At 39.9% G+C, this 14,820-nt stretch overlaps 1 protein-coding gene across 1 annotated transcript in view; it reads left to right on the top strand.

Moving 5' to 3' along the window:
• Window positions 1-14,820, top strand: part of nek7 (NIMA-related kinase 7) — a 98,493-nt gene that overhangs the window by 39,235 nt on the left and 44,438 nt on the right. Inside the window, exons 3-5 of the mRNA XM_012857036.3 lie at window positions 5,187-5,327; window positions 6,208-6,270; window positions 14,147-14,257. Of these exons, the coding sequence (XP_012712490.2) occupies window positions 5,187-5,327; window positions 6,208-6,270; window positions 14,147-14,257 (315 nt within the window). The remainder of the gene's footprint in view (window positions 1-5,186; window positions 5,328-6,207; window positions 6,271-14,146; window positions 14,258-14,820) is intronic.

Here is a 14,820-nt window from a genome sequence, read left to right as displayed (position 1 = left end):
AGTAATATGTGTGTGTATGACTGTAAACTTCAAATGAGTTTATGAATATCACAATAAATAGTAATTCTTATCATGATATAAAGTTTTCTCAAGAAAGCTAAACAATGTAATAATTGCTTATTCCTAACTAGCTTCGTTAAAGCGGAGGAAATAGTTTACAGTGGTTTTTGGGAAGCTAACATTTTAGTATTTTATTAATCTCACACAATATAAAATATAATGAGGCATCCAAACTAACGTTTCTGCAAACACTGACTTATCTCAGGGAAATGTTAAGATGTTTTTTCAGTTTTTTCACAATATATAGTTTGCATAAAGCTTAGCATACTCAAAAATGCAGATCATAATCATATGATTATTTCAGGCTTTCTGTCGGGCAAATGGATGAAACATGCATAAAAATAAAAAAAACTATGCAAAAACTGTGCTTGTGGCTCAACATTAGTGCTCGGGGTTGCAAGCACAATTCCTCACTCCTAAACCCAGTTCTGTGTTAGTGATGCCTAAAAGGTCGCTCCCAGACTGATGTAAACACTCCCATTCACTTCACGCGTTTGGTTTCACATGCACAACTCATTTCCATATTCGTGACTTTGTAAACACATTGTGCCAAGGAATCTGCACCAAAATATGCCACGAACTCTGCTAAGCGGTTATTAATGTTAGACCTGTAAGCAACCGTTTATCCTTTATCTCTACCAACACGTCCAGCTAACGCACGGACCGAAATCCTAGGAAAAAAAAAAAGACAATGCTCTGTGTAACCGTCTGCTTCTGATTCATCCAGACTTTGACCCCTGCCTCATTCGGGGTCATTACGCTGTTTCCCTTTTTATATGTCTGTAACCGTGTGTGTGTGTGTGTGTGTGTGTGTGTGTGTGTGTGTGTGTGTCTGCGCGCGCTTGCTGTGGCCTTGTCTTTCAGCTTGAAGCTTCTGATTGTGTGACGCTCGTGTGCGACAGATGAGACGGCCCGTCACTCAGGCCCGGCCTGGCTGCCCTTTGAAGGCCAGGCCAGGGGGCGAAGAGGTGCCGCAAATGGCCTGTGAAGTTTACATACACTGCCCACTGCTAAACAGATTAGCTCTAATGAAGTGTCTAATGTCGGGGGCCGCTGGCTGACATAATCCTGCCTGGCAGCTCGGCCCCTTGGCTGCCAGAAAAGCCGCCCTCCCTCCAGCCCTCTCTTCCGCCCTCGCATGGCCTCTGCTGCCACCCAGGGCGACTCCACGCGGGGAGGTGCCCACTGTTAATCAGGCCGGACAGTGTGCGATCTGACATGCAAATGTAGGTCATTGCATATGTAAATGTGTGATTACGAAGCTGGCATGCCAAGACACATTAGCGAGACTGTGCTCTCAGCAGGCGGTTGTCACAGCGCTTTAGAGGCTCATGCTAACATTTGTCAAGCTACCACGCGGCGAATGAAAGCAATGCCCTCTTGTCCTCTCTTTCTTGTTCTCGCGTTCTCCATCCTTTCTTTGAATTCATAATTCTTGATCTCTGTCCTCTATAGAAACCTTTAAATTTCACTAAAACCTACTGTCAAGTAGCGCTGCTGTTTGGTTGTGATCATAAATCCATGCGAATTAGTTTTCCGTTTCTTCTTGGACGTTTTAATTTAAAACGAAACATTCTATTTTATATTTATTTTATTTCATGTACAGCAAAGGGGGTGAATTCTAGTTGTTTTGTAGACGTAATGTTGAGTTCAGCAGAGGCTTGTGAAGCGGCGTCTGATTGCGGCTGTCAGTGACTCTTACACAGCGTGGAATGATGGTGGTGTCATGCTGAAAAATGCACACACCTCGGCGGTGTTAATTGGACACGGCATCTGATTGGTTCACGCCTTCTGATTTGGCTGTCAGCTTTAAAAAAAAAAAAACAATGCAATGTTTGCCCCTCCTTTCCCCATCCTGTCTGCCAGCACATTATAAACTTCTCATATTGTTACATTCCTAGTATGGACTTATGGTAACTTTGTCGAAATCCTAAACACAAGCAAATCAGACGAATGTAATTACTCTCCTCTTGTTGGACGCGGTTAATTTTGGACCCCCTCCTCCCCCCCGTCTCCTGCCCCTGAGCTGCTCCCACGGCCAAGCTGCCAGAAGAACTGGTGACATGTGGCATTCTGATATCTGTCACCTTGTGTTTGCTCCCACCGACGCCTTTTTACGATTTAACTAAAAGGCTGGAAAGGTCACGCTGTGTGCTCAGTGCAGTTTTCACACATTTCATCCGAGGGCTTATTCTAGTTTATTTCAGGTTCCCCCCCCCCCTTTTTAATTGGGATAGGTGAGTCTCTCGCTGTACAACAGCTCACGTGTTACAGCAAGATGAAAGTATAGAAAAAGGCACATCTTGCGTTGCATTTAGGTCTTTTCCTCAATACTAACCACTGAGTCATTAATATTTATGTACAGCATAGTAAATACCGATAAACATACACTAAATTATTGCCAAGATAGGAGACTGCCAATTAGCTTGATGCTAACGTATTCAAATTGCCATCACAATTCTGCCTATAGTAATAGCCATCTGTACATATATTCATAGTACATGTAAACTCTGTTATAATAACAATCATCTGTATATTATGCTATTGTACTTATCTGCAAAACTCTACTGGTAGTAATATCCACCTGTATATTATATTCGGTACATATCCAGCTGTAAATTTAGTTCACAATACTAGTTATCTATATATTATATTCATAGGACAAATCTATCAGTAAAATTCTGTTTATAATAGTATCCATCTCTATATTTATTCAGTAAAAACCCATGTCCTGTACTTATGGAACCATTGTTTATCCTGCACTTGCTGCTATTGCACTTCTGGTTAGACCTAAACTGCATTTTGTTGCCTTGTACCTGTACCTGTGTAATGACAATAAAGTTGAATCTAATCTAATCTAATTGTGGGCCAACACTTTAGCCTCGTTCCTGTGTTTAAGGGACACAACTAAAAACTTTTACAAAAGACCATCACAACTAGGATTGAACGTAAAATACACATGTTACTTACAGACATATTTTAAAAAAATGTAACTGAGTAAAAAACAAATAGACAAATAGAAACAGCACGACTTGCTCCAGGTTTTGTGTGAAAAAAAAGTAACTACGGCAACTCTACATGGACAATAGATGCACAAGCTGATGCAGCATAAATGGGCGGCACAATGACGGTCGACTTTTGCTGTATCAGTAACGGTTTCATAAATAAAACCGGGCTGATGTTAACAACTGATGTTTACTAGAACTTCTGCCAGCAGTTTAGCACCAGAAACACCTTTCTGAGCAGAATGGGCTTATCCGAAAGCTGATTTGGTGCTACCACTACTAAAACAATGTTTGGCATTTAATCCATCTTTTCTGCGCTAAGTCATGGATGTTTTTTCCGTCTGCACAAAATGCAGCAGAAAACATGATAAAGCCTCTTCCTGCACACAATGCTAACTCAGGCTTTAGCTGCATGTTTGTGGTCTTCTGAACGATCTGGTTTGTCTCTTGAAGTTGTTACTAGCTTGTGAGATTTATTAGATTATTGGCTTGGGACACTAGAGTCTGCTTAAGTGGGACAATCAAAATATTACAAGGCTTTTGCCAGTTCAGCAAGCTTAGAAATGCAAGCCATAAACATGCTTTCTGAACTTTAAATGTCATACTTTGAAGTTCATTGAAATGGCTCACAGGATCTTTTCTGCTACAATTGTCTCAATGCTGCAGACTGTCATCATCTCCTGAGATATTTGTTCATTTACTAAGCAAAAGTACAGCCATTTGTTAAGTTTGTTAATGACGCTGATTAAAATAAATAAATAAATAAAATAAAGCTAGAAAGAACATGTCTGGTGCAGCTTGAGCAACACACTGGCCACAGAGCGCGGTGAAACCATCACCTTCTGAACAGATGTCTCTTGTGGTCGAGTTTTTTTCACAGCAAAATTATTGCCACATGCTTAAAAATTGTAACTTTAAAAAGTCATTTAATTTTTCTAAGTTCTAATTTAATTTTTACGGTTTTCAATGCGTGCAGCTTCATCAAGACATCAGGTCTCATTTGCTAGAGACACCAGTCATTAGTTGTAAAGCAGATTTAATGTAACATAGCAGACAATCTTTTTGTTTTGTAAGAGTTGACATTTAACCATTAAAGTGAAATCAAATGAAAATTAGGTGTACTACTATAACTAGTAGTAGTTGTAGTATTAGCAGTAATGATGATAATATCCACTCTTTTCACATTAACCTTTAATATGTGATGATATTAGGGGAATATTTTATAGCACAGTTTTACAAAACTATATTAATATTGATACCTGTGATAAATCTTTAGGCTGTAATCAGGGCACAGCTGTTTCATATCGTTACATTTCCTATTTCCGTCGCTCTCAATCTATGCGGTAAATGATGTAATCTTTGTGTTGCTAAAGGAGCTGTTTGGGTGCAGCTAACTGAAAAGCACAAGAAGTTGATCTGAGACCTGAGGTGTGAGCGACGGCTTCGTGCTGAAATACAGAAAAGAGATCAGAGAAATTATCGAGTTTTTGGATCGAATCATTCGAACATCTTTTAATTTTGCCTGTAGTAAATAAAAGCTGTGTGGTTTTTCATGCGTGGAAAAAGGAATGTGAGCTTCGGCATCTGCTGATAGGTTAAACTGAACAGGTGAGCATGCGATTGTACCGCATACCATGAAATTAACATGCACCTAATTCAGCATTTATTAGAAGTCTGATCATGCGAACGTGGGACTCAAGACTGCTGAAAGTGAAAAATATCTGCAGGTTTTGCAAGATGCTTTTCTACTGCCTGTTCATAGTTAGATCGGCTATATCAAGCAGCAGGTTCACACTTATTCTGTGCATTACAAAATGGGCTAAATATTCAGTTTTTAGTCAGTAGGGTTGCATCTTCTGGTGTGAACGTTCTCATCCATAAACAACCCAGAGAAACCAGATTCCTCCACAGTTTAACCCTCATCCTGCAGCTCTCATATTCTCTTCATTTAGAAATGCCAGCTAAGCTGCACTTTAAGACTGATGCATTGCCTCTCTGCTGGATATCCACGAGGATTTGCCGTACAGATTGGTCGGGTCGCAAAGTTTGTGTTCATAGACTGCGCGAATAACATGAACTGTGTATGCACTTAAATATTAATAGGTCTCCCCTGTCTTGCAGAAACCTCTGCAGCCAGACATGGGCCACAATACTTTGGCTAACTTCCAGATTGAGAAGAAGATCGGACGTGGCCAGTTCAGTGAGGTGTACCGAGCCAGGTACCTGTTAGACAACACGTCGGTGGCCTTAAAGAAAGTCCAGGTAAGCTGCGATAAATATAATTTTCAATATCGGTCGGTGAGCATATATTTAGCCAAAGTTCCCATTGTTTAAAGGTCACTGTTCATTTGCTCTGTCAACACCTTATGAGACATCCTGGAGTTGCAGAAAATAACAAATCCACCTGCTGCAATTGTTTCTCCACACAGGAAGGGCTTCATATCGGCAATAGTAGTGAAATATGTGAAACTCTAACTTGCCAAGATTCAGTGAATTCATAGTCGTCTGCTGACAGCTCTGGGGAGGTTTTAACTGTGGTGACAGTTTACAGAAGTTGTTTTTTTTTTATTATTTGAAAAAGGTTGCCATAGATAATAAATCTGGAGAGTTTTGCGTCACCCATAGGGACAAAAACTCGTTCAATGTTTTGCTCCATTACAAAGGTAATTTGCTTTTCTTCTGACTGCAAAATGCAGAATTGGCACATCGCTAAGCTAAAGGCTAAATTTTGATGAACTACCATAATAATCGGGACGACTACCATATCTAAACGGACCGGCTTGCGTTATTTTTAAGGGGGTCTGTACTACAGGAGTCCGCAGTTAGATTTATGCACGGTCTTCTAGTTTTCACTCACTTGTACACCCATAGAGACTCTCTGAACATATATACAGACAAACGCCTTATACACAGGGGTATGTGCATGTTACTCCGCTCTGAACACCTGTAGTCACTCCAGTGCCGCCCTCCAGATAACAGCAACCATGTTATGTTTTATCTTCTTAGTTATTTATTTATATATATGTTTTTTTTTTTTTTTTTTTACCAGTTTATCTGCTTCTCCCAATCTTACATTTTTTTGAATATGTCAAAACACCCTTCTGTCCTCCCTCCCCTTCTCCCCTTTTTGATCTCTTGATAGATATTCGAATTGATGGATGCCAAAGCTCGGCAAGATTGCATCAAAGAGATAGATCTCCTTAAGGTAAAGAACCAGAGAAAAGGGAGACGGCGCCATGCGCTGCGCTCTGTTCTCTTAAGGTGCCTCAGCTGAGACCCACCACCACAGGAAAACAATTGATCTGCTCCAGACGCTGTGGATTTGTGTGTGTGTGTGTGTGTGTGTGTACTAGTGTGTCTTTCCTAGGATTGTTACAAATGCAGGGGGCTGTTGTGCACACAAATGGGAATATAAATGAGTATGCATGTGTGACTGTACAGTTTATTACCGTGTGTGTGTGTGTGTGTGTGCGTGTGTGTGTGTGTGTGTGTGAGTGAGTGAGGGGAAACAGAAGTATTACATCCCTCCAGGCTCCTATTGGCTCTTTTTTGAATGCCAGAACAATTGTCTTTTTTCTCAACTCTTTTTGAAATGTTTAAAGCCAAACAACAGCGCAGCGTCATGGAAATTTAACGACGTCTCTCATGTGTCTACCCCTTTCTTCTTCCTTGCTTTGCCTTTTTCTATTTTTCCAGTGAAGTGGTTTTATTTGTTAAACTACTTTTAACACGTGTCAACCGGGCTGCTCTTAAATACTAATGAACAATCTAATGACAGTTTTAATATCTCTGCCTGTCTAACAGATCCGACAGGTCTGTCAGAAGTACTACTTTTTTCCCTATAAGCCTTTTAGTTGTGACACGTGTTGGCATTCACGTTGTAATTTTGTTTTGTTTTTTTTTCACTCTAAATGCTCACAAAAATGGTAATCACCCCAAAAATTATATTTATTAGAATTAAGTTAATTAAGTTGATCATACTGTGGGGATGCAGAAAACATGAACAGAGGAGTCTACTGTAAAACCCTTAATATAGTGTTATTTTTTAATATATGGCTATGATCTAACAAGTATTAATTTTCCCTTGGTTAAAGCTCTTTGCAAGATTTCTTTTTCTTTTTCTCTCTTCCCCCCTTTTTTTTCCCCTTTTTCTTTTCTTTTTTTCCCCCTTGTTCTTTGCAAGAACATTAACAACGAGATGGCAGAGATGAGAGGTGGTATTTTTTGCTCCAGCATCCAGTGATCCACTGATCCAGACTGTCTCAGTGGAGAGACCTGCTGGACTTGTGGTTCCAGCACAGTGACTAAAAGTCTGAAGTATGAAATTTGCAGCATTTATTTCAACAGGAAAACTTTAATTTTTTCAGACATTTTTCCTTCCTGCCAACAATGCTTAAAAATCAGTGCTTTGTGTGTTGAATTACAAGAGTACCTGTCTGCAGTCACAGGGTGCCGCCATATTTCAAATCAACGCCGTAAGTTAAATAATCCTAAATCATCCTAATTTTTTTAACTTTCCTGTTAAATAATTTTATTATAACCGTAAGGCGATTCAAACTTTTAATTCGTTCTCCAGTTTCAATCTTTTTCTTTGATGTATATGACCCATGGCTGGTGTTTGTAGACGTGCTCTGTGTGCTGTTCTTTTTCTCCTTAACGTAATGGTCTATATTTTTGCTAATAAAATTCTGAAACACACAAAAAGAAGCAACTACATTATGCTAAGCTAACATTAGCCTGCACCATCAAGTCAAGCAGAAAACAGAATTTGCCTCATATGATGGTATTTATTCACTGTATTTAGAAAATAGCATAGAGCTTAAAGACTATACCACATTTATTTGATGCCAGTTAAAAAATTTTTTTCACTTGCTCTTGGTCTCTGTAATACATGAAGAAAAACTGTCAGAAACTTCGGGCATGGACTGTATATATGGCGGCTCCCTGTGACTGCAGACTTCAATTATCTTAAAATCACATGCTTCATGTTTAAATTCCACATCACACTTGGATTTTAAGCTTTTACCCAGCAGTATTTTGGATTTTTGTCTTACTGACTGAATCTTTGCTCCTTTAAAATCGAAAGGAGAAAGTTTTACTGCTTTTTGGACTCTAGAGATCTTTAAATTCTGGTGAGGCTGGATCTGTGGTCCTTAAGTTGCGTCTGGTTAACATGCTAATCAAAGCACTAAAACTGCTTCCGCCCCCCCAACACACACACAAACAGCAAAAAGCTACAAATACTAAATAAGGGTGCTTTAATGTAACAAATATACATTTAGTAGGTGCGTAACACCACACGAGTGTCTGTACCGAAAATATCCGGTACATCCCTGACGGTTTAGTTTGCACATGTAACAAAACAAATACAACGCTGTTTAATACCTGAACACATGCAGAATGTTCATGTGTAGAAGTAAGTGCGCAATGCAACGTTGCTCTAGTGTAGGTTTAAAACGTGACACAAAAATAACAGAGAGAGGACTCCCAGCTATCACTAAACTGCTATTTGCAAACATATTACACTGTAGCTGCATTATCCATGCAGCTATAGTAGACAATGTAAGGCGGACCGGACCAAAGGTTGATGTCGCTGTTTTTCAACAGCTACTTTGCTCTTAATTTAAATCAGTTACATTTTATTTATACAGAGCCAATTCACAACACATGTCATCTCAAGGCACTTTAAAAATGCAAATTCAATCAAATCAGACAGACAGATTGGTCAAAAAGTTTCCTATCTAAGGAAACCCAGCAGGTTTCATCGAGTCTTGACAAGCAGCATTCACTGATCCTGAAAGAGTGTAGAACCATAGTGGACAGTCGTCTGCATTGTCGATGGCTTTGCAGCAATCCCTCATACTGAGCATGCATGAAGCGACAGTGGAGAGGAAAACTCCCCTTTAACAGAGAGGAAAACCTCCAGCAGAACCAGTGTCAACGGCCATCTGCCTCAACTTAATGGGCGTTTGAGAAGAGTAAAGACAGAAAAGTTAATTAAATTACTGAAACAATATCACTGGTGGTGGAGAAAAATCAATTAACGTCCAAATGCAGCTGTCTGCAGCATTAAGTCCAGAGCACTGCACAGCATATGAGCTGCAACAACACATTGGTGCTGTGGAGTCCCTCAACCAGAGGGGATTTTCCAACACCAACGCCTTTATGGCACATTCAAGTACATCTGGCTCATTCGATGGTCTAAATATCAAAACAACAAAATAATTTCAACCTTTCTACTCTGAAGTGTCTGCGGTCGTATGAAAAAAAAAAAATCCTAAAGAACAACATTGACCATTTTCAAAGGTTTTTATTGTTGCATAATCTGTCCGTAAATCCATTGTTTTTGTGGTAGCCATATTCCATTTGTCTATCTTGATTAAAGAAACCAGAAATCAAGCCTCACTTATCTAACGTTACGCTGCTAGTGTTTAGTTCAGGGTGCTTCAGAGCTTATTTGACGAGTCCAGGTTTTGTGGATTTTGATACAGTGTTCATATTTTAGTCCAAAAAGCTGTTAAATGTCCGTACACCGCACTGTTTTGAGTTCTGCAATCTGCAGATCATAAGAGCCGACTACTATTTGAACAGGTAAATATTCATATTTTGGATTTATATGTCCAGACTTTTGAAACAACGTTAGAAAAAGAGACATTTGAGTTTGGAAAAGTATGAACTTGTTAAAACTGTGGAAATGATTTAACCTGAGGCTCTGGTCGCCCTCATGTCATTTGAAAAATGTGTTGCTTGAAGTGCTAAATTCATGAAATTGTAAAAGAATGTTTTTGGGAGTTTAGTCTGCATTTAAATTGACTTTAACCCATAGAAAACATCCACTCCTTATTCGTGCAGGGTCGCAGCAGGACACGGGTGCCTGTCTCCAGCGGTCATTGGGCGAACACATTCATAGAATTGGACATATATTACTTGGGGGAAAAACAGTCCATTCATTTACATTCAGAAAACTCTCAATACAATCATAGGGGAAAAGAAACTTAAAGCTGTTCTTTTAGACGAATAAATGACTAATCCTGATTTCAAATATTAAGTCGAGCTGCCCTGCATTATGTGTAAAAGGAAAAACCAATATATATGTGTCATTCAAACACTACATTAAAGCTCCAGGAGGTTCTGTGCGCCAGTCAATAAAACATGAAGACAGAACCCTGTTGAGAGCTATAGTTGGAGCAGTGGATCATTGAAGTGATTCTATTGGACAACAGATCTGTATTTCTGACCTCATAAAACAGGTCAGGGTTAAATGTCACCCTTCCAGATGGCATTTCTTCATATAATGCATCTGCTACATTTCTGTTTATCCCTTCTTGTTATAAGATTTATTTTCCCTCTGTCCTCTTCTATACAGCTTTTGTCTCTACTTGTTCCTGGCTCCTGTTTCTCTGCTGTTTGGGCCAGTTGCTCTGTTTTTATATCCATCTCTCTCCGCTGTCTTTTCCCCTTGCCTCATTTCCCCTATTCAGAGCTTTTCGTTCGCCTTTTTTCATCCTGCAAGCTGATTGCTAGTGAACGTGGAAGTTATGCCTGGCCCCGCGCGCTGCCTAGCCAGCCTGATAATAAACGAGTGAATGTGAAAGAGACAGTCCTTCTGCCTTATCCTCCAGTAGACAGGCCAACAGCAGACACAGCTAAATCAGAATAATGAGAAGCGCACTGGCATGGGCCGACTGAATTGACACACACAGACGCCTGTGATCGCGCACACACACACACACACACACATACACAGACGCAGACATACTCAGTCATGGCCATCCAACAGTATGCCTATTTGTTTGTTTGTCTGTCTGTGTTTATGTCTGCTCATTCATCTGTATTTTCCTGCCTTGGCATGGGGATTTCAACTTGAGAATCTCACTTCTCACTATTCTCCTTTTGTCTAAATTCTCTTTGAAACGGATGTTTCTTGGTGAAAAGGGCTCACCCTATTCCACTCTGCTAATTTTTCTTTCCATGTCTAAAATCCTCTCACTTGTGGTTATTGTGATGCCTGAATTGTCTCCTGACTGATGAGCTCCACTAATCAGCAGTGAAAGATTTAATAATAATACACTGTGAGTGTGTGTTTGTGTATGCGCATGTCTGGGGTTTGCATCTAGATTAGATTATAGCAGTGCTTTACAGGGAAAAACAGGGCACTGACATGCACCAGCCACTCTAAACCTTACACAAACACATTTGAAAATCTTTGGCTTTTTATTTGATTCTTGTTCTTTGTGATTCTCAAAAATTTAATTGTATAATTGTTTTTTTCCTTTATTTTCTGAGAGGGCAAAAATCGTACTTTAAGGCCATAAAACCTATAAACATTGAATGTAAGAAACAAAAATAAATCGGCATTGACTCTTAAATTGTTTTCCAAAACGGATAAGTCAGTAGCCTCTGTAGCGTTACCTTTCCTGCAAACAGGAAGTGCTTTCCAAATGTTGATGATGACATGTCCTCTGGATCCACACTGTCCAATGGAGACAAACCGATTTCCTGATTAAAAAACCTTTTAAACAGAATCACAGGAAATTACATAAGTTGGCACTTTTGCTACAAAGATCATCTATCCATGGATTATGGGTGAACTTGGACAGATAGGGGAGCAAACAGCCATATCAGTAAGGCAAGAGCAACTGCAGATGGGATTACAGAGTTAAAATTGAATGACAGATGATGTGCTATATAACTGTAATGCAGTCGCACTATTGTGAGAAAAATCTGATTATGTGGAAAAAAGTGAGCCTTGCAAAAGTGCTGCAAGGCTCACTAATAAACCGTACTGTAGTGATGCATGCAGCTGCAGCAACTCAGAGTAATAATGCTGGTCAGAACTGGAGCAGAAATGTTAGTTAAAAAAAAAAAATGCATGCAGAATTTACATTTTTCTGTCTCGGCAAGCTATTTCAAACGGTGGTGAATCACAAACACAATGGGTTCCTGACATGGCGCTTCTAAATCCATGAGTGGGCTATTCTTCTTAGAGAACATTTCTAACATTTTTAATATCAATAGATAAATTACCACATAAAGCTCCACTTGAAGTATTTAAATTGAACCTGAAGAATTGACTATTGCTACTTTTGTCCTGCGTTGACATCGTATTCTGCTACGAAGCAATCACTCTCCTCCAGCTGCCCTGTGCTCGCTAGTTTTCTTTCACACTTTCTTCTTTTTTTTAATTTTTCATAGAAGTTAATGTATGTATCTTGCGCTACAAACCTGAATTCAGTTAAAAACTGCACAGTTGTAAAAAGATGTCCTTTAATTGATAAAAAAAATATGACATGCAGTCCTTGAATGTAATTTTGGCACTGCATCCGTAATACAGCCTGTTTTTGCTTCATTTTAATTGACTTTTTTTTATTTATTTATTTATTTATTTTTTTTTTATTCCTTTATTTAACCAGGAAAAGTCCCATTGAGATTAACAATCTCTTTTTCAAGGGAGTCCTGGCCAAGATAGCGGCAAAAGATTACATTACAATTTACATTACAGTTTACAATAACATCTATCTAAATTAAAATAAATTTTAAAATATAACCAAAGCCAGTTGGGTTCATATTTCCTTTTGGCCCGTGAAACCACAGACAACTATAGTGTAATTTAATTTACTGGCATGTCTACTTTTGTGCCATCAGTTTGCATTAGTCTCTCTCGTCTTCTTGTTTGAAACACATCACCAGCTAAACAAATGTATCACAGTCTTGCATGATTAAGTAATTACACACGCTGTTGGGTCTCAGCCAGCATGTGTAATTACATAATCATGCAAGGCTCTATGTGATATTTCCCTATGAGTGATTGTTGTATTGCAGTTGGGTCCCATCCATCATTTACATAAACATCTGCATGTTAACATATCTTTTCATTTCTCTGTATCTTTCGCCCGAGGTCCAAGTTGTGGAGGAGCGGTGGGTTGTGGTGGGCTGACGAGTTGTGGGGAGGGGAGGGGGGGGGGCTTGTCATCACTCTCTGGCTGTGCTACGTTGTGGAGCTGTGCAGAACTGCCACTCTGAGCCAAAAATACATCTGGCAAGGAAGGATAAGGGAGGGAGAAAGGGAAGATGGAGACGTGAGGAAGAGGCAGAGAGAGAGAGATAGCGAACGAGGAAGAGGGTTGCAGGAGGATGCAGGGATGGAGTTGGGAGAGTGTACTGTGGCGTACTGTACTCCACTGTGCTCTCCTTTTCCCCTCTTCTCGGCATCATCCAGAGCATGAACATTTCTTTAATCACAGCAGAGGAGGCTTAGCAGAGCCGAACGGAGGACGCGTGTCACACCCCTCCGTCTGCTCACATCACGGCTCCAACTATCCGCATATCAGCGTCTCTCTGCTTTCCCTTCCCCCCTATCTATCTCCAACTCGGCTTACCTTATCCCTCTCCCATCCTGTTTTCCATCCACGCCTTTGTTCTCTCCCCCCCCCCCTCCTAGCTCCTCAACCTTGCCCTGTCTGCGTTCCTTCTCCTCCTCCTGTGTCACTGTGTCATTTCTATCTTTTCCGTCAGCATTCCTCTTCCTCTCCCCGTGTCTCTTGCTCGGGATAGAGAGAAAGTTTTTGTTTACTACAGGGAATGCTGTTCCTGCCTTATTGACCATCCAGCAGGAAGGAATCTCCGCTAGAGATGAGCCAACGACGCTAGCTTTTTTTTTTTTTTTTTTTTTTTGACTGCCAGCCATGTCAGCCTGTCACGCTTGTGTGTGTTTTTGTGTGTGTCTGTGTGTCTCACACACATGGGTTGTTGTCATCATAGACAAGGGTTTGTTGTGACATGTCATCCAGCTTTGTCACACTTGAGGACAAAACCTTCTCATTATATCCCCACGTACCAAATGTATTTTGTTTGCATGGTTTCAGCCATTTCTATTTTAATTGGTGGTGAGAGTACAGTGAGTTGCACAAAGCACACACCTTTGCTGTGCGTAATCTTGTTTTGAAGATTTCGGCACAACAGACAGAAAGTGGTGAAAGTGACCAGGGATGCCTAGCTGACAAATGTCACCAACATTTCTTCTGTGTACTTCATTTCTGTCCCGCTGACAAGCTGACTTTCTTTCCCCCTCCTTCCAACAGCAATTGAATCACCCCAATGTGATAAAGTACCACGCATCTTTTATTGAGGACAATGAGCTGAACATAGTTCTGGAGTTAGCTGATGCTGGGGATCTCTCCCGTATGATCAAGGTAAGCAACTCTGCTCTGCAGCTCCACTTGTGGTTTACAGGTTTGCAGAAATAAGAGTCGATCGGTGCTAAAACACCTTGAACTTCCATCCAGTATGTTATGAACTACTTTGCAAAGCACTAATGTCAATGTACTGATTATATAAAAATGTAATGTGACAGACCAACACAAAGTAGATAATTATTTTGGAGTGGAAGGCAACTGATTAATAGTTTTTAAATATTTTCTTTTAACGGATGTCCTTTTATTCATTCCGATAAATAAAATCCAAGGTTACCAAGCCCCTTCAGCACTGACTTTATTAGTAAAAGGGTCCATATAAGTCTGTTAAAGGTTTGTTAGAGAACATTATTGAAAAAAACGGCCCCATGAAGTCCAGGAAACACAGCAGTCCGGTGATGGATGAAGTTGTGGAGAAGTTTAAAAAAAAAATATCCCAAGCTTTAAACATGTAACGGGGTGCTATTCATGCCATCATCTGAAAATATAAACAATATGGCACAAGTTCAAACCTTTTGTGCTTGACCCCATTTTTACATTTATGGTTTTATTCATTTTTTTCT

The sequence above is a fragment of the Fundulus heteroclitus genome, chromosome 9 (assembly GCF_011125445.2).
Source record: "Fundulus heteroclitus isolate FHET01 chromosome 9, MU-UCD_Fhet_4.1, whole genome shotgun sequence".
NCBI classification, from domain to species: Eukaryota; Metazoa; Chordata; class Actinopteri; order Cyprinodontiformes; family Fundulidae; genus Fundulus; species Fundulus heteroclitus.
This window is presented reverse-complemented; position numbering and strand designations above follow the sequence as displayed.